We start from the raw sequence: 23752 nt of genomic DNA, 5'->3' as shown, positions 1-23752 counted from the left end.
ATGGTGAAGAGAAAGGGAGACAAGACAGTCCCCTGTGGAGCCCCAGTGCTGCTGATCACTCTGTCGGACACACATTGTTGCAAGCACACGTACTGTGATCTGCCAGTCAGGTAATCAAGAATCCATGACACCAGGGAGGCATCCACCTGCATCGCTGTCAGCTTCTCCCCCAGCAGAGCAGGGCAGATGGTGTTGAACGAACTGGAGAAGTCAAAAAAACATGACCCTCACAGTAGTCGCTGGCTTGTCCAGTTGGGTGTAGACACGGTTCAGCAGGTAGATGATGGCATCCTCAACACCTAGTCGGGGCTGGTAGGCGAACTGGAGGGGATCTAAGTGTGGCCTGACCATAGGCCGGAGCAGCTCTAGAACAAGTCTCTCCAGGGTCTTCATGATGTGGGAGGTCAATGCCACCGGTCTGTAGTCATTGAGGCCGCTGTGGCGCGGCGTCTTCAGCACAGGGACAAGGCAGGACATCTTCCACAGTACAGGAACCCTCCGGAGCCTCAGGCTCAGATTGAATACATGGCGAAGTACTCCACATAGCTGAGGGGCACAGGCTTTGAGCACCCTGGTACTGACACCATCCGGTCCTGCAGCCTTGCTTGGGTTGAGACGTTTCAGCTGTCTTCTCACCTGTTCAGCTGTGAAGTCCACCGTGGTGGTTTCGTGTGGGGAAAGGATATAGTCATGAGAGCAGGGTGGGAGACTGTGAGGACGGGTAGGAGGGGAGAGTGGAAAATGTGTTGGTTGGGGGCCGACAACAGATGGCTCATGTGGGCGATGGGCAGGGGCCACAATATCAAATCTGTTAAAGAACAGGTTAAGTTCATCGGCCCTGTCCACACTGCCTTCAGCTCCTCTGTTGCTAGTTTGCCGGAACCCAGTGATGGTCCTCATTCCCCCTCCAGACCTCTCTCATGTTGTTCTGCTGGATCAATGCCTCTCATCATCTTACACACCTCTATCAGGTCACCTCTCATCCTCCGTCACTCCAAGGAGAAAAGGCTGAGTTCAGTCAACCTGTTTTCATAAGGCATGCTTCCCAAACCAGGCAACATCCTTGTAAATCTCCTCTGCACCCTTTCTATGGCTTCCACATCCTTCCTGTAGTGAGGCGACCAGATCTGAGCACAGTACTCTAAGTGGGGTCTGATCAGGGTCCTATATAGCTGCAACATTACCTATTGGCTGCTAAACTCAAACCCACGATTGGTGAAGGCCAATTGATGCCTTCTTAACCACAGAGTCAACCTGCACAGCAGCTTTGAGTGTCCTATGGACTCGGACCCCAAGATCCCTCTGATCCTCCACACTGACAAGAGTCTTACCATTAATACTATATTCTGCCATCAGTTTGACCTACCAAAATGAACCACTTCACACTTATCTGGGTTGAACTCCATTTGCCACTTCTCAGCCCAGTTTTGCATCTTGTCAATGTCCCGCTGTAACCTCTGACAGCCTTCCACACTATCCACAACACCTCCAACCTTTGTGTCATCAGCAAACTTACTAACCCATCCCTCCACTTCCTCATCCATGTCATTTATAAAATTCATGAAGAGTAAATGGTCCCAGAACAGATCCCTGAGGCACACAACTGGTCACCGACCTCCATGCAGAATATGACCCGTCTACAACCACTGTGGGCAAGCCAGTTCTGGATCCACAAAGCAATATCCCCTTGGATCCCATGCCTCCTTACTTTCTCAATAAGCCTTGCATGGGGTACCTTGTCAAATGCCTTGCTGAAATCCATATACACTACATCTACTGCTCTACCTTCATCAATGTGCTGAGTCACATCCTCAAAAATATTCAATTAGGCTCGTAAGGCACGACCTGCCCTTGAGAAAGCCATGCTGACTATTCCTAATCATATTATACCTCTTCAAATGTTCATAAATCCTGCCTCTCAGGATCTTCTTTATCAACTTACCAACCACTGAAGTAAGACTCACTGGTCTATAATTTCTTGGGCTATCTCTACTCACTTTCTTGAATAAAGGAACAACATCTGCAACCCTCCAAACCTCCGGAACCTCTCCCGTCCCCGTTGATGATACAAAGATCATCGCCAGAGACTCAACAATGTCCTCCCTCGCCTCCCAGAGTAGCCTGGGGTACACTTCACTGGGTTCTGGCGACTTACCGAACTTGATGCTTTCCAAAAGCTCCAGCACATCCTTTTTCCTAATATCTACAAACTCAAGCTTTTCAGTCTACTGCAAGTTTTCTAGATCTCTAACATTACCTAGCTCTCTGAACCTTTTGTAAGCTGTTATTTTCTTCTTGACTAAATTTATTACAGCCTCTGTACACCACGGTTCCTGTACCCTACCATAACTTCCCTGTCTCATTGGAACGTACCTATGCAGAACTCCACACAAATATCCCCTGAACATCTAAACCCCTTGCTCTAGGGAGCTGCCAATCAATATTTGGGAAATTAAAATCTCCCATCACGACAACTCTGTTATTATTGCACCTTTCCAGGATCTGTTTCCCTACCTGGTCCTCGATATCCCCGTTACTATTGGGCGGCCTATTTAAAAAAAACACCCAGTTAAGTTATTGACCCCTTCCTGTTCCTAACCTCCACCCACAGAGACACAGTAGACAATCCCTCCATGAAGTCTACCTTTTCTGCAGCCATGACACTATTTCTGATCCACAGTGCCACGACCCCACCTCTTTTGCCTCTCTCCCTGTCCTTTCTGAAGCATCTAAAACCCGGCACTTGAAGTAACCCTTCCTGTCCCTGAGCCATCCAGGTCTCTGTAATGGCCACCACATCATAGCTCCAAGTACTGATCCACGCTCTAAGCTCATCCGTTTTGTTCACAATACTCCTTACGTTAAAATAGACACATCTCAAACCATCCATCTAAGCGCGTCCTTTCTCTATCACCTGCCTATCCTCCCTCACACACTGTCTCCAAGCTTTCTCTATTTGTGAGCCAACTGCCTCTTCCCCAGTCTCTTCAGTTCGGTTCCCACCCCCCAAGAATTCTCGTTTAAACTCTCTCCCAGTAGCCTTAGCAAACCTCCCCATTTGTTCAAATCATTAAATTTGATGATTTAATGTCTGTTGAACTGCCTCTTAGCCACAGCAGCATAAAATACCCCATTTTGCAATACCAGGTTATTATAGAAATTTTCCTAACTTTGCTTCCATAGAAAATAAAACCAAGAGCTGGTTTGTTAGGGCTTCATCATCATCTCTGCAAGTTTAAGTCTTCTGCTGATACAGTGGTAGTTAAATTTCCCTCTGCATATACAGTATTTGGTAGGAAGGCAGCATCAACCAGTTTGCCTTGACTGCAAAGAATATTCAGACTTGATAGAAAAGAGTCTAGTGGAATTTCTATTTTTGACTTTGGCTGATGTAACTGGTCTGTAAATATTGCACGTAATATTTCCTTTAAATTGTACTGAAATTGCTACAAATTCACACTGAATGCAAATTGCATTGCAACAATAAGTGTATGGAATTTGGGTTTGGGGAGCTGTAAGGTAGAATCAAGGCATTTTTCAAAAAAAATGCTCTGGATCTGGTCTCAAAGACTTCTAAACAAATCTCCATGCTCAGAGCAAGCACTTATTGTGCTGTAGTCTGCGCACCCCTGGATTGGATAACCCAGTGCCCGCTTGGTCCACCTGAATGGCTGAGGCCTTGATCAATGCACAATCGTTCAACCACAGGTAGCAATCCTTGTTTCCAGAATGGTTTCGGCAGCTAGATGTGCAATGCTCCCAGACTGAATTGCATAGCTAAACTTTTAAATCTGTGAATGCTTTTGAATAATTTTTAATATTTTGACTGTCACACTATTAAAGATTTAAAAATTAAAGTTAAATTGGCTAGTCACAAAAAAAAACTCACAACTTATTCCAAAAATACTCATTATATTCAGGCAGCATGTACGGAGGGGAATAAGCAGTTGACTTTTTGGGCTGAGACCCTTCATCAGATCTCCCCCAACTTTCATTCCTCTGCCTCGATCACATCTGAAACATCGGAACCCTGGAATATTAAGCTGCCAGTCCTGCCCCTCCTGTAGCCAAGTTTCACTAATTGCTACAACGCCATAATTCCACGTGTCAATCCACGCCCTCCACTCATCCGCCTTCCCCCCAATACTCCTAGCATTGAAATGTATACACCTCAGAAGATTTTTACCACCACTCACAACCTTTCTATTAGTGGATTTGCTTGAACTTTTAACATCATTTATTTTCACCCCAGCCACACTGTCAGCTCTGGCACTTTGGTAGCCATCCCCCTGCAAATCTAGTATAAAGCCCCCCCAATAGCATTAACAAACGTCCCTGAAAGGATATTGGTCCCCCTGTAGTTCAAGTGTAACCCATCTCTCTTGTACAGGTCCCGCCTGCCCCAGAAGAGGTCCCAATTATCCTGAAATCTGAAACCCTGCCCCCTACACCAGTTCCTCAGCCACTTGTTCATCCTCCAGAGCATCCTATTCCTACCCTCACTGGCACGTGGCACAGGTAGCAATCCAGAGATTACCACCCTTGAGCTCCTGCTTTTCAACTTCCTACCAAGCTCTCTATACTCACTCTCCAGGACCTCCTCACTCTTCCTTGCTATGTCATTGGTACCGATGTGCACCACGACATCTGGCTGATCACCCTCCCACTTCAGAATGTCATGCAAGCAATCAGAGACATCCTTGACCCTGGCACCCGGGAGGCAACAAACCATCCTGGATTCTCTGTCCCGACCACAGAACCTCCTATCTGCACCCCTAACTATCTGCATCTGTATTCCACAGATTCACTGCTGTCTGGCTAAAGAAATTCCTTATCTTTGTTCTAAATAAATGGCCCTCTCTTCTGAGGCTGTGCCCTCTGACCTAGACCCACCCACTATAGGAAACATCCTCCCCATATCCACTCTGTCTAGTTCATTCAATATTCAATAGATTAGCTCACACCTTCACGTCTTCCTGCTCAAAGCAAAACTCTGTAGTTTTTCAGTCACTCATAACTGCCCACCACTAATGAGTGGTAACTGCACAGTAATGTAACACATACTCTTGCCAGTGCCTTTGCTTTTGAAATGCTTTTAAATAGATTTTCTTTGTCCTACATCACAGAATCGACGCTTGTAAAAGAAAGGCAGCCATGTTTCATTGAAATAAATAGAATTAGTTCAGATCTGGCACTTTGCTTTCCACAAGTCTGTGAAAATATTTCTCAACACTGAACTGTACCTCTCCAAGATATGCCAACAAGAGCAAGTCGTGGGCAGGGAATCCAGCAGTGAGTAATTCACTCCGCAAAGATCGTTTGCCATCTGCAAGGGTCAAGGCAGGATTGTGATTGAGTCCTTCCCATTTACCTGGATGAGTGTAACTTCAACAACTCTCAATAAGCTTAGTATCATACAGGCTACAGCAGCCTCTTTTGCAGGAACCCCATCCATCATTATTCACACACTTCAGCACTGATGCAGAGCAGCAGCAGTTTGTACCATCTGTCGGGTGCATTTCAACAACTCGGCTGACTCCTTGCATGGCACCTCCCAAACCCATGGCTTCTACATGCTGGAAGGGGCAAGGCTGGCAAAATCCTGGGAGCAATACCAACTAGAAATAGTTGAATGGTGCCTGAGGGAGGAGCTTCTTCAATCAGAGGGTGGTGAGAGTGTGGAACGAGCTCCCAGTTCAAATGGTGGCTACATGTTTGATTTCAACATTTAGGAGAAATTTGGGTAAGTACATGGATGAGAGGGGTACGGAGGGCCATGGTTCAGGTTCAGGTGCAGGTTGATGGGGCTTGGCAGAATAACAGTTTGTGATAGACCGCTCAAAAGGGCCTGTTTCTGTGCTGTAGTGCTCTATAACTCTATAAGGTGCCCTCCAATTCACATGTCATTCTGAAATGGAAATGTATCATTGCTCCTCCTCTGAGCCGAAATTGTGGAACACCCTCCACATATTAATGGCCCTCAAGGACTGCAGCAGTTCAAGAAGAAAGCTTGCATCCTGACTCAACCTGCGAAGCTCACATTCCTTGAATGAATTTAAAGAAAACTTCAGCCACCACATTCCGATAAGTACTGCTAACATTTGTGCTAGGTGGAAAACATCCACACTTCCTGTCTGCAACATTTAAAACATGGCATACTTTGATGGGGTGTGTTTCTTGTAACTTTTCGATATTAGACTAGTTACAAGCAATTTATAGTCTTCAAGGTTAGGTGACTTGCTTCACTCCACAGATAGGTTATGGATTTATAATTCTTTAAACATGATTTTTCTGAAGCTGGAATTTAAAAAGACTTCTGTAATTTTTTTTAAAAAAAGGGACTGGTATTGAACGATAGTGATTATAATTTGCGACATCACTTGCTACCCGTAATGTCAATCTTGCACGCTACCAACTTTACAGACTACTTCGGCTCATTGGTCACCTCAGCCTTTGGCTTGGACATTGTGATAAGTTGTTATTGATTGATTTTGCAAGCTCTGTGCATGCTCAGTATGTGGACTAATTTAAGTTTCGTCCAATTGATATTCACTTCTGGAACAAACATTTCAGAAACAGCTTCTTTCTCTCTACCATAAAATTTCTGAATGATCTACTAACCCACAAACACAACCTCATTATTCCTTTAATTGTGGCATTTATTTTTCGTAATTTATGGAACTTTGCACTGTACTGCTCCTGCAAAACAACAAATTTCATGTCATAGGTCTGAATTAATCAATCTGACTATTTAAAATACTGTATTATATTGAATCACTGTTATTTATCCTCTTTGGACAAGTGGAAACGTCCTAATTTATTTATAAGACTTTTTAAATATATAAATTTTTTTGAAAATACAAGTTGTATTTTGCCAGGAAGTATACTAAAAATACTTGGGCAGATGCCTTTATTATATCCATTGTCCATGTTACAAATTTATAATTTATTGGTTTTTGCACAACAGGAAAATAAAGAAAGCATTACAAACTATTGCACATTTACAATATAAGAATTAACAGTTTCATTAAAAGTCTTTTGCTATACCCGATACATGAAAATGGTATTTCAGTTCGTCTGGAACGGAAAAGGCTACGTTTTCTCTTCATATAAATCCAGAGACACCTTACACATTTTTTTTTTCTCTGGAAGTTCACTGGATTGAAAAATGCACATTTGTTTCACAATTCATCTCAATTCCATAGACATTTATATAATGGAAATATTGAACAGGCTTTTTGGAGTGATTTTTTTTTTTCACCTAACCTGACACGAACATTTTACATTGTAAAGAATCTGACCCAATTCATTTCTGAAATGTAGAGCTGGACTTTAAATTCCAGGATGTTATCTTTTGAAAGTTTATATATCCTAATCTTGAGGAGAATGGTTAGTAGCGGAGACAGATGGAATTAGTGAATAATACAAAATCTTTTATAAATGTAATGCATAGGCAATTCACCCTCTGTACTATAGTCAATGTGATTTATTTTTTTTTCTATCAGAGTTTGGATTTATTGTTGTACTATTTGAGGACTTTGCTCATCACACAATTATAAAATCTATATGCAGTAACATTTCTTAAATGATACCTTTTTAATAGGTGCCATGTGGAGAAATCAACATTTTCACTCCAATAAAATCAGGAATGGAGGTGCTACCTCTTTACTTTTTTTTAAAAACAAGATCTGTCTTTTTCTTTTAAATACACGACTCAGCATACTAATACCATAAAAACAATCCTCATATTTGCCTCACACTTTCTGTATTCTTAGTTAGTCAGTAATTGCAGGTTAAATAGAATGCTTTGTTGAATATTACAAAGTCTGTGTAAACAGAACAGCTTTTGATTCATTTGGATAGCCAAATTATAAATGAATAGAATTACAGAAAATAAGTTCTGAAATATACCTGAATCTTCTGGAATCGTCAAACTGACGATTGTCGTTGCTTTTAATTGATTATTTCTAGATATGGCAATGATTACTAGTAAAACTTTCCTCTATCATATCAGTTTTTATTACAATATTTATTTCCTAAATTGGAAAGGCCTGCTGACTTTACACATTTATGAGCCATGAGTGCCCCATTTTTAGTTGTTGGCATAAGGCAGGGTTCCCAACCTTTTTTATGCCATGGACCAATATGATTAAGCAAGGGGTCCATGAATCCCAGGTTGGGACACCCTGGGATAAGGTATAACAACTATTATGAATGAAGTACTGGCAAACTTCCACTGACAGTTAAAGTACCCACGAGCCACCTTTGGCTACTGTGTATCACTCATCCAGCTAGGTCCAAATTTGAGACATATCTGCAGGACTTCTCTGTTTCTGTGAAGTACCATGTGGGTATCATGGGAGAGCTGTGTAGTGATTAGGATCAAAGATTAAATATCAATCACCTGGAGTTCACTATACCCCCACCCGGCTAGCCATCTTGCATTAGAAATTTATTTGCAACTGGCACTGTTTTCATAAATGAATTTCAGAACATGTTGATACAACTTCTGCTTCCATCCATTGCTCTTCAGAGCAGTCAGCCTTCATACCAGCCTAGATTAAGTTTTGCATAGAAGAGATAGTGCGAGTGGGTGTGGTCTTATTTTGTTGATGTTGCCTAACATTCTGTTTGCTCAAGGAAGAAAGAAAGGCTATATACATAGTGCTGTTTTGAACTTCAGGATTTTCATAAATGTTTCACAGACAATGAATTGCTTTTCAAATGTAGTCACTGTTGCAGCAATTGCAGGAGTGAACTGTGCAGGAGTGAACGTGCACAGCAAATGCCCATAAAAGCGATTTGTTAATAATCAGACCATTGGATTTAGAGATGAGGGTCATAGGTCAACTTCTCTGCATTTCTCCAAAATAATGCCGGTGATCCTCAAAATCATCATAGGTGGCTTCTTCATGTAGAATTGTGATATACAGGTTTAATCTGCTAATTTGATTTTTCCATTTTAATTTCTTCTATGGTTGCTGCTGGTATTGCCCCTCTGTGGCTGTGTAAAAGTCTTCGAGCAGTCCTTTCAGGTATTCAAATGTCGGACGGTCTTCAGCGCTGTTTTTCCAACAATCCTTCATGACATCATAAAGCTCCTGTGGACATTCTTCAGGTCGTGGCATACGATAACCACGCCCAATAGCGTTTACAACTTCTGTGTTGGACATGCCTAGATGAAAGAAAAGTAATTTTTCTTAGACAATGTCAGATTTAAAAATATAATTAAAAGCATCAATAAGTTTGCTTCTGATAAACATTAAGACACAAAATAAATCCAATGTCCATTGAAGTGCCTGAGTGATAACAGTTCAAATATTACTCATGTAGTAGAACTTCTAAAGTTGTGCGTGTTATTCAGAAAAAGCACAGGTAGATGGGTCCAGGATCAGATAGTTAACAATCAAAAATTTATGATATTGGCTGCATATTTTACCTCAGATGATTTTAAAAAACATATACTATATAGCAATCTGCAACAATATATGTAGTTTAATAAGTGCTCGCTCCATTTTATGTAGTTGTACTTAAAATAAAAAGATTAGGTTTTGCCTTTGGAAACCAGGCGACAGGACTAAGGACACACCATATCCTTTGTTGCACCAGTTTTAAATTTTACTTCTCCAGAAGATTACCCCAAGGCAGTGATGCCTTTTTGGAATGAGCACTGGTTACGGTGTCAAGGTAGATCAAGAAATGCAAAAGAACAGCAGTGATCTCTTCTCTGCCAGGGAAACTGTTGGGATCAGAAAAAGTGCCTCTCAAAATCCTGAGCCCAAAGGAAATATTGGTGTGCAAGTTCTTGACTTAATTCTCTAACACTCCAGCTTTCCCTCAATTAGGACTTTGCTGTCAGAACAGTTTCCTTATGAAAAGCATGAAGCCAAGTTGTTAAAAATGGGGTAAGTTGTACACCCAGAATCAGACTTTCCTCAGTTCTTATTCTGGCATGAACTCAGTGTCCTGAATGGCTTCCATCTATATCATAAGGAAGTATGAAACTATACATGATGTTCTTCATGTTCAAGGGGGATGCAGCAAATACAAAACCATAGCAAGCTGTACACTATTCACACTGAGGCCTCACATACATAAGCAGTGGGCTAGAGAGTGAGGAACACAAGTTATGTGATATTGCTCAGAAGAGCAGCTAATGAAAGAGAGTAAGTGCAGTGTAAAAATAAATCCCTTCTTGTATCTCTACTACTTCCTCTTTCTGCAATTTAAAATAGCTTTACTTTTCTCATTTTAAATTTTGATGAAGTCAGTTGACCAAAAGGTTAACTTTGCTTTTCTCTTTGTCTGTTTCTCTCAGTCTGTTTGCTTCATCTGAGGAGCTAAAGTCATGAGGTAATTATAAAAAAAAGAATGAGCTCACTAAACAAACCAGGCAAAATTATCAATGATCAACACACGCACAAAATGCTGGAGGAACTCAGCAGGCCAGGTAGTAACTATCAAAAAACGTAAATGGTCAACATTTCAGGCCAAGACCCTTCACCAGTACAGGAAAATTATCAATAATCTAAACAAAACATAGATATGCAGAAATAGTAAAAGTTATTATCAAATATACAGAAGAGTACTATGATGTATTCAACAAGATGATGTGCACTATATGTTAAAATAAAAATCTCATGTGGTCTGTACATAATGTCTGTGTGGTGAAAAAGGCACAATAGCTCCTCTTTCACCTCAGCTGGTTGAAGAAGTTTGGTATGGGGCCCCCCCAAATTCTAAGGACTTTCTTTTGGGACACGATTGAGAGCATTCTGCCTCCACGGGACTCTGCAGGGAGTGGTGCAGACAGCCCAGTGCATCTGTAGATGTGAACTTCCCACTATTCAGGACATTTACAAAGACAGGTGTGTAAAAAGGGCCTGAAGGATCATTGGGGACCCGAGTCACCCCAACCACAAACTGTTCCAGCTGCTACCATCCGGGAAACGGTACTGCAGCACAAAAGCCAGGACCAACAGGACCCAGGGCAGCTTCTTCCACCAGGCCATCAGACTGATTAACTCATTCTGATGCAACTGTATTTCTATGTTATATTGACTGTCCTGTTGTATATAATATTTATTATAAATTACTATAATTGCTCATTTGAAAAGAGATGTAATGTAAAGATTTTTACTCATGTATATGAAGGATGTAAGTAATAAAGTCGATTCAATTCATTTCAAAATGTTATTATTTAAAATAACAGCTGGATACATTTGAAATAATATTGTATTTGATGGCAGGAAATGATTGGTAAGTTGATGGAGAAGATCCTGAGAGGCAGGATTTATGAACATTTGGAGAGGCATAATATGATTAGGAATAGACAGCATAGCTTTGTGAAAGGCAGGTTGCACCTTATGAGCCTGATTGAATTTTTTGAGGATGTGAATAACCACATTGATGAAGGTAGAGCAGAAGATGTAGTGTATATGGATTTCAGCAAGGCATTTGACAAGGTACCCCATGCAAGGTTTATTGAGAAAGTAAGGAGGCATGGAATCCAAGGGGTCATTGCTTTGTGGATTCAGAACTGGCTTGCCCACAGAAGGCAAAGAGTGGTTGTAGATGGGTCATATTCTGCATGGAGGTCAGTGACCAGTGGTGTGCCTCAGGGATCTGTTCTGGGATCCCTGCTCTTTGTGATTATTTTATAAATGATCTTGATGAAGAAGTGGAGGGATGGGTTAGTAAATTTGCTGATGACACAAAGGTTGGGGGTATTGCGGATAGTGTGGAGGGCTGTCAGAGGTTACAGCGGGACATCACTAGGATGCAAAACTGTGCTGAGAAGTGGCAGATGGAATTCAACCCAGATAAGTGTGAGGTGGTGCATTTGGTAGGTCAAATACGATGACAGAAAAGAGATTTTTTACGGTCTCAAATAAGTACATTTCCTAAAAGTCCTGATAAGAATCTATTAGATGTAATTTTTAATTTGAAATCTTTTTATAATGGATCTATATCTAATATTTATAATATACTGTTGGGAATGAGAAGTGTTCCTTTACATAAAATTAAAAATCTTTGGGAGCAAGATTTACAGACTTCAGCTTGTGAGGAAACTTGGAATCAAATTTTTTAATTGGTCAACACTTCATCATTATGTGCTCGCCACTCTGTCCTACAATTTAAAGTGGTCCATAGGGCCCATATGACCAAGGATAAGTTCTCTCGTTTTTAATTTAGATATATTGCCGTATTGTGATAAATGTAATAATGGAGAAGCTTCACTCATTCATATATTTTGGACATGTCTGAGTCTTGGAAAATATTGGAAAGAAGTATTTCAAACTTTCTCAATACTTTTCAAAGTAAACTTTGAGCCTAATCCTTTGACTGCTTTATTTGGTATTATTTGAGGAAAGGATATTATTTTGGAGCCATCTGACTTGCACATTTTGGTTTTTATTTCTCTTACGGCCAGAAGGACGCTCTTGCTTAAATGGAAAGATGCGGCCCCTCCTATTCACGCTCAATGGCTACGTGATGTGATGTCACGTTTAAATTTAGAGAAGATTCGATGTTCAATCTCTGAATCTAGCCAAGACTTTCAAGCATTATGGGGACCTTTTTTGAATTATTTTCAAAACCTTTGATTTGCTGTTAAAGCACAGATGATGACTAATTTTTTTTTTTCCTTTTTATCTTTACTAATCCGCTTCGGTCTTGGTAGTGGGTTAGATTTTTTTAATATAATAAAATTACTATATTTCAATGTTACAAATTAATTTGTATGAATATAGGGTAAGGAGCCTTTATAATGTATATTTTTGTACTCTTATGTAAAATTAATAATAAAATTGGAAAAATAATATAGTATTAATGTTAAGACTTGGTAGTGTGGCGGATCAGCGGGATCTTGGGGTCTGAGTCCATAGGACACTCAAAGCTGCTGTGCTGGTTGACTCTGGTTAAGAAGGCATTCGCTGCATTGGCCTTCATCAGTTGTGGGATTGAGCTTAGTAGTTGAGAGGTATTGTTGCAGCTATATAGGACTCTGGTCAGACCCCACTTGGAGTACTGTGCTCAATTCTGGTCACCTCACTACAAGAAGGACGTGGAAACAATAGAAAGGGTGCAGAGGAGATTTACAAGGATGTTGCCTGGATTGGGGAGCATGCCTTATGAGAATCGGTTGAGTGAACTCTGCTTTCTTTCCTTGGAGCGACAGAGGATGACCGGTGACCTGATAGAGGTGTATTAGATGACGAGAGGCATTGGTCATGTGGATAGTCAGAGGCTTTTTCTCAGGGCTGAAATGGCTAACAGGAAAGAGCACAATTTTAAGGTGCTTGGGAGTAGGTTCAGAGGAGATGTCAGGGGTAAGTTTTTTTACACAGAGAGTGGTGAGTGCGTGGAATGGGCTGCCGGCAATGGTGGTGGAGGCAGATATGACAGGGTCTTTTAAGAGACTCCTGGATAGGTACATGGAGCTCAGAAAAATAGAGGGCTATGGGTAACCCTAAGTAATTTTTAAGGTAAGGACATGTTCGGCATAGCTTTGTGGGCGAAGGGCCTGTATTGTGCTGTAGGTTTTCTTTGTTTCTATGAAATATATTGTGGAAATTTACTGATGTGGGTTCTGTCAATATAAACTTGATTCAGAATGCGAAGGGATTACTACATAAATGATTGGTTCCATAAGATCTTTAGAAGATCAGAACAAAACCAAAGAAAATTATATGAAAATGCTATTCTTATGAATAAATGATTGCTTGAAATTTGGCTGTGTAGTAGGATGAAGGATTGAAAAAAATGGAAATCTTAGATGACAAGTTTTTTTAAACCAATTTGCATTATTCTGGTGGTTGCTGTGTGTAAGTGATCTTTATGCTGTGATTCCACATGCCGACTATGTTGTCTCTCCAGTACTTCTGATGCCTGCTTCCTGAGGCCCTCGGGTATTTCTGATCCCTGCTACGTATGCTGCATTTTATACTTGAGCAGCAAAAAATGAAACATTTTTAAAAACGCTCCAAAGAAGCTCAGTTCCAGGAAGGTCTTTTGTTTTAAAAAAAAGTGTGAATTAACCTAGATTCTGTTGAAATTTTACTGAAGTAGATCATAGCACTAATACCAAGAACAGAAGAGTAAAACAGGTTGTTGGTGATCTTGTGGCAATTGATGGAGCTTTAGTTCACTGAATATCAATGCTTGTGTTAAATAGAAAATAACCCAGGGCAATTCTGAAACAACTTTTCATTAATTGCCTTGGAATCAAATACAATGTTTCACAAAAATATATGCAATTGTAAAACAATAAAAAATAAATTTGGTGTTCATCCATGGGAAGGATTTCAATACATCATAGGAGAAAGAGAAAAGAAGATTAGACATCAAGCATGAAATAATGCACTACTTTTTCAATTGGAGGCTTGTCCAGTTGTTAGGCTTAAGGAATTAAAGGAGCATGTAACTTTAAGTCATTTCATATTTTTTCAAAATTTAGTTACAAGTGATTAAGAAAGAAACTGTCTCAAAATACCCCAATCATTTTGAAAGATATTGTTTTCCTATGTTTGTTTACTTCTCATAACAAAACGGGAATTCAGCTTATTCTAGTTCTCAGAACATCCCCAGGAGTCCCATTTCCCCCACTTACTTGATGGTAACATTTTCTCTAAACATGTGGTTTAGCTTCTAAGCACAGTAGAACCAGTTCTACTGACAGGAGAAGGGGCAAAGGTGGCTTAAAACCAGTCGCTTCAGGCAGATTGGGCTTGCCAGCTCATCTAGGAGAAGGAAAACTGAGCTCAAGCCTCCACTATCTTGCAGCTATACCCACTCATGAGGAAGAGTTCGGGAGTAAACCCCAAGGAGAAATCTAGTGCTGGAGTCCCTAAGGTAGTCCTACATTGACTTCGATGCTGACTGGCAACTCCTGCAACACGACTGGTGCCACATAGTATCAGCCTCTGCCGCTGAGTGGAGGGGGATGGCCTGCTACATGGGCAACAGCTTGCTCTCCATATTGGCTTGCGTATGGACACTTGGACGGCTAGGACAGAACATCCGTAGTTGACCCCGACCGACATAGGGTCTCAATTCTATAGATTGACATATTTAACTGCACTTGTACAGGAATAAAATTCCAAAGGCATGAAGGATATAGTATGAAAAGAATGTCCTTCAGTCCACTGTGTCTGTGCTGACAAAGAAAAAAGTTTACATTAATTCTTTTTTACATACTTCCCGTATACTCATCAGAATCCCATCCCCCAGCACCATCACTAAACATACACTTACACACTAGGGGGAATTTACAGTGGCTAACTAGCCTACCAATCTTTGCAACATGGAAGGAATCTGGAGCATGCACAGGAAACCTATGCAAACTCTACACAGATATGACCTCGGGTTGGGATTGAGCTGAACCACTGGTCTTTAGCAGCTCTATTAGCTGTGTGGCTATGCCACACTAAGAATGCAAGATCTAGTTTATTGAAGGTCATTATCTTATAGGGGGATGTATTAATCTCAGAGGAGTTTAGATTATATGTCTTTAACCTCTTGCTTCGGCAGTTTCAGGTACCCATCTGTTTCAAGCAGGCTTCAATTGACATCTATGAAGAACCTGGTGGCCTGCCTCAATGACTAATATCCAGTAGCACTTGCATCCACTGTAAGGTTGAGAGGTTGGTGATGAAATATACAAACCAACTCCTGCCTGAGAGCAACTTGGATCCACTCCAGCTTGCCTACAGTCACAACAGGTTAACAGCAGACGCCATTTCATTGACACTTCACTCCATCCTGGAACATCAGGACAGCAAGGGTGCACACACAGAACTTAGAAATCTACAGCACATTACAGGCCCTTTGGCCCACAATGTTGTGCCGACCATGTGAACTACTCACATCAGGAAGATTTTCATTGACTACAGCTCGGCATTCAATACCATCATCCACACAAAACTAAACGATGCGCAACAAATCAAAGCCTCCTTGTGCAATTGGATCCTCAGTTTCCTCACTTTCAGACCCCAGTCAGGTCAGATTGACAACATCTCCTTCACAATCTCCATCAGCAAGGCTGTGTGCGTCTCCCTCTGCTCTACTCGCTTTACACTTAAGACTGTGAGGCTAAACACAGCTCCAATGCCATATTTAACTTGTTGATGATACCACAGTCTTGGCCAAATCAAAGGTGGTGATGAATCAGCATATTGCAGGGAGATTGAAAACTTGGCTGAGTGCTACAACAACAAACTCTTACTCAATGTCAGCAAGACCGAGGAGCAGATTATTGATTTCAGGAGGAGGAAACCAGAGGTTCCTGAGCCAGTCCTCACCCAGGGATCAGAGGTGGAGAGGGTCAGCAACTTTAAATTCCTCAGTGTCATAATATCAGTAGATCTCTCCTGTGTCTTGCATGTAAGTGCCAATATGAAGAAGGCGCCTCTACTTTCATAGAAGTTTGTGAAGATTCAGCTTGTCATCTATAACTTTGACAAAGTTCTATAGATGAGTGGTGGAGAGTAAACTGACTGGTTGCATCACAGTCTGGTATGGAAACGCCAAACAGAACAGCCTACAAAAAGTAGAGGATACGGCCCAGTCTATCACAAGTAAAGCCCTCCCCACCATTGAGCACATCTACACAGAGCACTTTGGCAGGAAAGCAGCATCCATCATCAATTACCCCCCCACTGCCCAGACCTGAACTACCAGGTTCAGGAGCAGTTATTACCCCTCAGCTATCAAGCTCTTGAACCAGGGGGGATAACTTCACTCACACATCCCTGTTCCCACTGAACTGGACTTAATTTCAAGGATTTTTCATCTCATTCTTAATTTTATTGCTGATTTATTAATATTATTTCTTTTTTTTCTCTTTGCAGTGTTTGCAGTTTGTTGATTTTCATTTGCACATTGCTTGTTGTTCACCCGGTTGGGTGTGGTCTTTCATTGATTCTATTGTGTTTTTTGTATTTACTGTGATTGCCTGCAAAAAAATAAACCATAGGGTTGTATTTGGTGGCACATACTGTATGTACTTTGATAATAAATTGACTTTGAACTTTGAATGTTAAAAGCAGGCCTTCCTCTCTGTAGAAGAAGGATTTGAAATCACTAGTGCTGGGGAATCCCACAATGACTGCTTGGTAAGGACTGAGGAACTTGTAGCTTGATCTGGTGCTGGAGCCACATGATTCTGAGAAACCCTGCTATAGGCTGAAAAATTCTGCGTTCATTGCAGCTCTGAGCTTGGCCCGAAACTATTTTTTACAGTGTTAGTGGTAAAGTTAGACTTCCCTAGTAGAGTGTGTCCGGCAGAAGTTGAGGTTATACTGATAAAGATGATAATTACACTAATTTGAAGAAAAAGACACAAATTCTTTCAGAAACAACTAGGGTGTGACAGAGAATTTTTATAACAGTAGAAACCTATCAATATGCAGGCATGTTCCTGGAAATTCAAAATACTCTGGGGTAGCAACTGAATTAACAAATATAAAGGGGGCCTCTGGCACAGAGTCTGGCCCTGTTGCTCAGAAGGGCAGGGAAAGGAAGAGGATGGCAGCAGTGATAGAGTACTCTATAGTTAGGGGGTCAGACAGGCGATTCTGTGGACACAGGAAAGAAGCACGGATGGTAGTTTGCCTCCCAGGTGCCAGGCTCTGGGATGTTTCTGATCGCGTCCACGACACCCTGAAGTGGGAAGGAGAACAGCCAGAGGTCGTGGTACATATTGGTACCAATGACATAGGCAGGAAAAGGGAGGAGGTCCTGAAAGCATACTACAGGGAGTTAGGAAGGAAGTTGAGAAGCAGGACCACAACGGTGGTAATCTCAGGATTACTGCCTGTGTCACGTGACAGTGAGTATAGGAACAGTGAGGTGGAGGATAAATGCATGGCTGAGGGATTGGAGCATAGGGCAGGGATTCAGATTTTGGGATCATTAGGACCTCTTTTGGGGCAGGAGTGACCTGTACAAAAAGGACGGTTTGCACTTGAATCACAGGGGGACCAATATCCTGGCGGCAAGGTTTGCTAAAGCTATTGGGGAAGAGTTCAAACTACGATTGCTGAAAAGGCAGAGGAAGAGGCGATTGGCTCACAAGTACAGAAAGCTTGTTGACAGTGCGAGAGGGAGGATAGGCAGGTGATAGAAAGTGACGTGCTCAGACCGATGGTTTGAGATGTGTCTATTTTGTTGCAAGGAGTATTATGAACAAAACAGATGAGCTTAGAGCATGGATCAATACTTGGAGCTATGATGTTGTGGTCATTACAGAGACTTGGATGGCTCAGCGACAGGAATGGTCACTTTGAGTGCCAGGCTTTAGATGTTTCAGAAAGGATAGTGTGGGAGGCAAAAGAGGTGGGGGTGTGGCACTGCTGATCAGAGATAGTGTCACGGCTGCAGAAAAGGAGAAAGACATGGAGGGATTGTCCACTGAATCTCTGTGGGTGGAAGTTAGCAACAGCAAGGGGTCAATAACTCTACTGGGTGTTTTTTATAGACCACCCAATAGTAACAGGGACATTGAGGAGCAGATAGGGAGACAGATTCTGGAAAGGTGTAATAATAACAGAGAAGAGCTGTACTTGATCTGGTATTGGGAAATGAACCTGGTCAGGTGTCAGGTCTCTCAGTGGGAGAGCATTTTGGAGATAGAATTGTGATCACTATCTCCTTTACCATAGCATTGGAGAGGGATAGGAACAGAGAAGTTAGGAAAGAGTTTAATTGGAGTCAGGAGAAATATGAGGCTATCATGCAGGAACTTGGAAGCATAAATTGGGAACAGATGTTCTCAGGGAAACATATGACAGAAATGTGGCAAATATTCAAGGGATATTTGTGTGGATTTCTGCATAGGTATGTTCCAATGAGATAGGGAAAGGAAGGTAGGGTACAGGAACCGTGGCGTACAAAGGCTGTTGTAAATCTAGTCAAGAGGAAAAGAAGAGCTTACGAAAGGTTCAAAATACTAGGTAATGATAGAGATCTAGAAGATTATAAGGCTAGCAGGAAGGAGCTTATGAAAGAAATTAGGAGACCCAGAAGGAGCCATGAGAAGGCCTTGGTGGACAAGATTAAGGAAAACCCCAAGACATTCTACAAGTACGTGAAGAGCAAGAGGATAAGACATGAGAGAATAGGACCAATCAAGTATTGCGATGGAAAAGTGTCTATGGAACCGGAGGAGATAGCAGAGGTACTTAATGAATATTTTGCTTCAGTATTCATTACAGAAAATGACCTTGGCAATTGTAGCGGACTGAAAAGATTGAGCATGTAGATATTAGGAAAGGGGATGTGCTGGAGCTTATGGAAAGTATCAGGTTGGGTAAGTTACTGGGACCGGATGACATGTGCCCAAGGCTACTGAGGGAGGCGAGGGAGGAGATTTCTGAGTCTCTGGCAATGATCTTCGCATAGCCCATAAAATTATAGACCGGTGAGTCTTACTTCAGTGGTTGGTAAATTGATGGAGAAGATCCCGAGAGGCAGGATGTAAGAACATTTGGAGAGACATAATATGATTAGGAATAGTCAGCATGGCTTTGTGAAAGGCAGGTCGTGCCTTATGAGCCTGATTGAATTTTTTGAGGATGTGAATAAACACATTGAAGGCAGAGCATTAGATGTGGTGTATATGGGTTTCAGCAAAGCATTTGACAAGGTACCCCATGCAAGGCTTATTGAGAAAGTAAGGAGGCATGGAATCCAAAAGGACATTGCTTTGTGGATCCAGAACTGGCTTGCCCACAGTGGTTGTAGACGGGTCGTATTCTGCATGGAGGTTGGTGACCAGTGGTGTACCTCAGGGGTCTGTTCTGGGATCCCTACTCTTTGTGATTTTTATAAATGACCTGGATGAGGAAGTGGAGGGATGGGTTAGTAAATTTGCTGATGACACAAAGGTTGGGGGTGCTATGGATAGTGTGGAGGGCTGACAGAGGTTGCAGCTGGACATTGATAGGATGCAAAACTGGGCTGAGAAGTGGCAGATGGCGTTCAACCCAGATAAGTGTGAGGTGGTTCATTTTGGTAGGTCAAATATGATGGCAGAATATAGCATTAATGGCAAGACTCTTGGCAGTGTAGAGGATCAGAGGGATCTTGGGGTCCAAGACCATAGGACACTCAAAGCTGCTGCGCAGGTTCACTGTGGTTAAGAAAGCATAAGTGCATTGGCCTTCATCAATTGTGGGATTGAGTTTAGGAGCCGAGAGGTAATATTGCAGCTATATAGGAGCCTGGTCAGACCCCACTTGGAGTACTGTGTTCAGTTCTCGTTGCCTCACTACAGGAAGGATGTGGAAACCACAGAAAGGGTGCAGAGGAGATTTACAAGGATGTTGCCTGGATTGGGGAGCATGCCTTTTGAGAATAGGTTGAGTGAACTCGGCCTTTTTCTGCTTGGAGCAACGAAGAATGAGAGGTGACCTGATAGAGGTGTATAAGATGATGAGAGGCATTGATCGTGTGGATAGTCAGAGGCTTTTTCCCAGGGCTGAAGTGGTTAGTACGAGAGGGCACAGTTTTAAGGTGCTTGAAAGTAGGTACAGAGGAGATGTCATGGGTAAGTTGTTTTTTTTTGTGCAGAGAGTGGTGAATGTGTGGAATGGGCTGCCGGTGTTGGTGGTGGAGGCAGATACAATAGGGTCTTTTTAGAGACTCCTGGACAGGTACATGGAGCTTAGAAAAAGAGAGGGCTATGGGTAATCCTGGGTAATTTCTAAGGTAAGGACATGTTAGGCTCAGCTTTGTGGGCCAAAGGGTTTGTATTGTGCTGTAGATTTTCTATGTTTCTATCTATGTTTGTAAAAATAGAGCATTCTGGAAGAGGCTAAGAAAGTGAGACAACTACAACGGAGAGGGAAACAGAGTTGGTGCTTTAGATTAAGGATTCTTCACGAGAAAATGGAAAAGTGAGGACACAAGCATGTTTTAAATTGCAGAGGGGAATAACATGGAGAAAAGCAAGGGAAATGTACAGCAAATCTGAGAAAAAAAATGATTTTTCCCTAAAAATTTCTGTAATTGCCCAGAACGAATATAAGATGCTGTTTGACAAACTTAAATAATGTGTTGGTGAAAAGTGTATAAAGCCAAAGATGAAAAGGTTAGCGGGGAATTTCTGATAGTGAACTAAAATAACAGATGATTAGAATCTTGCCTGGAATGGAGGGCTGTAGTTATAAGAAAAAACCGTATAGACTGGGTTTATTCTCATAGATGCATTTGAGGCTGAGAGTGACCTAATGGAGGTTTACAAACTTAGGGCAAATAGGCAGTGTTTTTTTAATCCCAGGACAAGGTGCATGGTGAAGAATAATAATAATTTTTTTTTATATACAGTGGGTGTTCTATTTCGAATTGCATTAGTTATGTTGTATTGAACTCTCTTGCACTGAACACAACTTCTGACGCTTATGGCCCAAATGTTGTCTTCCATTTGAAACATTGCTAACCATATAATGTTTGTTGAAATTATTTTATAGGATTATCTTCTGTTCAGGCTTATTAGCAAGCGCTATAGAAGTCACAACAGAAGGTTTGCAATGGATTTTGACTTTTTGCTACTTTATTTTTGATAAAATCTCCTCCTATCTAATGATGGATAAAAAGCTCTTAGACAGCACTAATACAATTCTATGTGCTCTAATATACTGTCAGCAAACTCAGGTTTGGTTTGATTCGATCTGTGCAGACTTATCTGGGGTATCATAATTGACTTCAGTACTGAGGAGCAAGAGCAAAGGCATGATTTGTGAGATTGTTAATGGAAGATCTCAACTGGAAATTTTCATATATGAATGCTGCACTTGTACTGCATAGAACATAACAATGGTATTCTTTAATCAAAGCCAGTTATAGGTTTTTGTAAGGGTACTACCTTGATCTACCAGTGGGACTGTCATGTGGAAGCTACAGTGTAAATGAGAAAAGAAAGTGGAAAGCAAAGAAGTTTTGCAAGAGAAAAATATTGACACTGGATTTAGTTTCACAACCAGAAAATTATCATATGGTGTCCAGCAATATTATAAGAGTGAACAACAACTGCTTAGTGTTGACATTCTTACCTGGATATGGAATTTTGCCGTAGGTGACTATTTCATACAGGAGTATTCCAAATGACCATACATCTGACTTAATTGTAAAAGATCCATAGCTTATAGCTTCAGGTGCAGTCCACTTAATTGGAAATTTAGCTCCTAAAACAGAAAGTATACAACTTTTGTTATGTTGCAAGCACCTGTCTGGATGATATAGTATCTTCACAGTCAACAATCATCAAGGATGCTAATTATATTCAAAGTAATTTTTAATGAATGAGTATTTTGTTAACAGAATACCTTTTGTTTCCAAGTACAAAGTACCTGAATGTTCATTGAAATGAATAAGTTAGGGTTATTGGACATTGACAGTAGCTTCTGCCAGTAGTTCAGTACTTCCTTTTAACTACTCCTGGGTTAAATGAATAGGAGGATGACTAGAGTGAGGGTAGGACTGATCAGGGATACAAGAGGAAACGTGCCCAGAGTCGGAGGAAGTAGGGGAGGTCCTTAATGAATACTTTGCTTCTGTGAGAGGGACCTTGACAAATGTGATGACCATGCAGAATAGGCTGATATGCTGAAACATGTCAACGTTAAGACAGGGGATGTGCTGGAACTTTTGAAAAACATTGAGGTAGGTAAGTCTCCCGAGCTGGATGGGTGTATCCCAGGTTATAAGAAGCGAGGGAAGAGACTCTCCATTGAAGCTGTCTCTCCTGCTTAGCCCCTTCCAGATTGTTCTGTTTTTCCTTCTCTTATACTTGTTAATTTAACTGTTACCCCAGAATACTTCGAATTTGATTTTGAAGTATACTTTCAGGAACATGCATATTGTTAGGTTTGTACCATATTACAAAAAAACATTTTCTCTATCAAGAATGGTAATAGGGATAATCCTGGGAATTATAGATCAGTGAGTCTTACTTCAGTGGTGGGCAAATATTTGGAGAGCACTCTTAGAGATAGAATTTATGAGCATTTGGAGAAGCATAGACTGACAGTTTATGCATGGCTTTGTCAGGGGCAGGTTGTGCCTCACGAGCCTGAATGAATTCTTTGAGGAAGTGACAAAACATGATAATGAAGGTTGAGCAGTGGATGTGGTGTATATGGATTTGAATAGGGCATTTGATAAGGTTCTCCATGGTAGGATCATTCTGAAAGTCGGGAGCCAATGGATTCAGGGAGACTTGATTGCAAGGATTCAGATTTTGGCTTGCCACAGAAGGCAGTGGGTGGCTGTGGAGGAGCACATTTTGTTTGGAGGACAGTAAGCAGTGGTATTCTGCGGGGATCTGTCCTAGTATCCCTGAGCTTTGTGATTTTTGTAAGTAGCTTAGATGAGAAAGTGGAAGGGTGGTTTAGGAAGTTTGCAAATGACATGAAGTTTGGTGGTGTTGTGGATAGTGTAGGATGGGACATTGACAGGATGTGGTGCTGGGTGGAGAAGTGATCTGTAAAATTGTGAAGTGATGCACCTTGGAAGGGAATTGAGTTCAAGAGCAGTGAGATGATGTTGCAGCTATATAAATCTCTGGCTAGACCACACTTGGAGGATTGTGTTCAGTTCTGGTCCCCTCATTGTAGGAAGGACATGAAAGCTTTAGAGGTAGTGCAGAGGAGATTTACTAGGATGCTGCCTGGATAAGAAAGCATATCATATGAAGCAAGGTTGAGCGATCTGGAGTGGAGGAGGATCAACTGTAACTTAGAGGTACAAGATA

The 23752-nt window shown here is 41.4% G+C and overlaps 1 protein-coding gene across 2 annotated transcripts in view; it reads right to left on the bottom strand.

The window, feature by feature from the left end:
- Positions 1 to 6772: 6772 nt before the first annotated feature.
- lyn (LYN proto-oncogene, Src family tyrosine kinase) overlaps positions 6773 to 23752 on the bottom strand; it is a 105588-nt gene continuing 88608 nt past the window's right edge. For both annotated transcript variants that reach the window (XM_063063808.1, XM_063063800.1), the window contains exons 12-13: positions 22053 to 22184; positions 6773 to 9175 (exon numbers count right to left, since the gene is read on the bottom strand). In XM_063063808.1, coding sequence (XP_062919878.1) covers positions 8973 to 9175; positions 22053 to 22184 — 335 coding nt within the window. In that variant the 3' untranslated portion in view covers positions 6773 to 8972. The remainder of the gene's footprint in view (positions 9176 to 22052; positions 22185 to 23752) is intronic.

Source organism: Mobula hypostoma, chromosome 1 (genome assembly GCF_963921235.1).
Source record: "Mobula hypostoma chromosome 1, sMobHyp1.1, whole genome shotgun sequence".
NCBI classification, from domain to species: domain Eukaryota; kingdom Metazoa; phylum Chordata; class Chondrichthyes; order Myliobatiformes; family Myliobatidae; genus Mobula; species Mobula hypostoma.
Note: the sequence above shows the minus strand (reverse complement) of the source record. Positions and strands in the feature narration are given on the sequence as shown.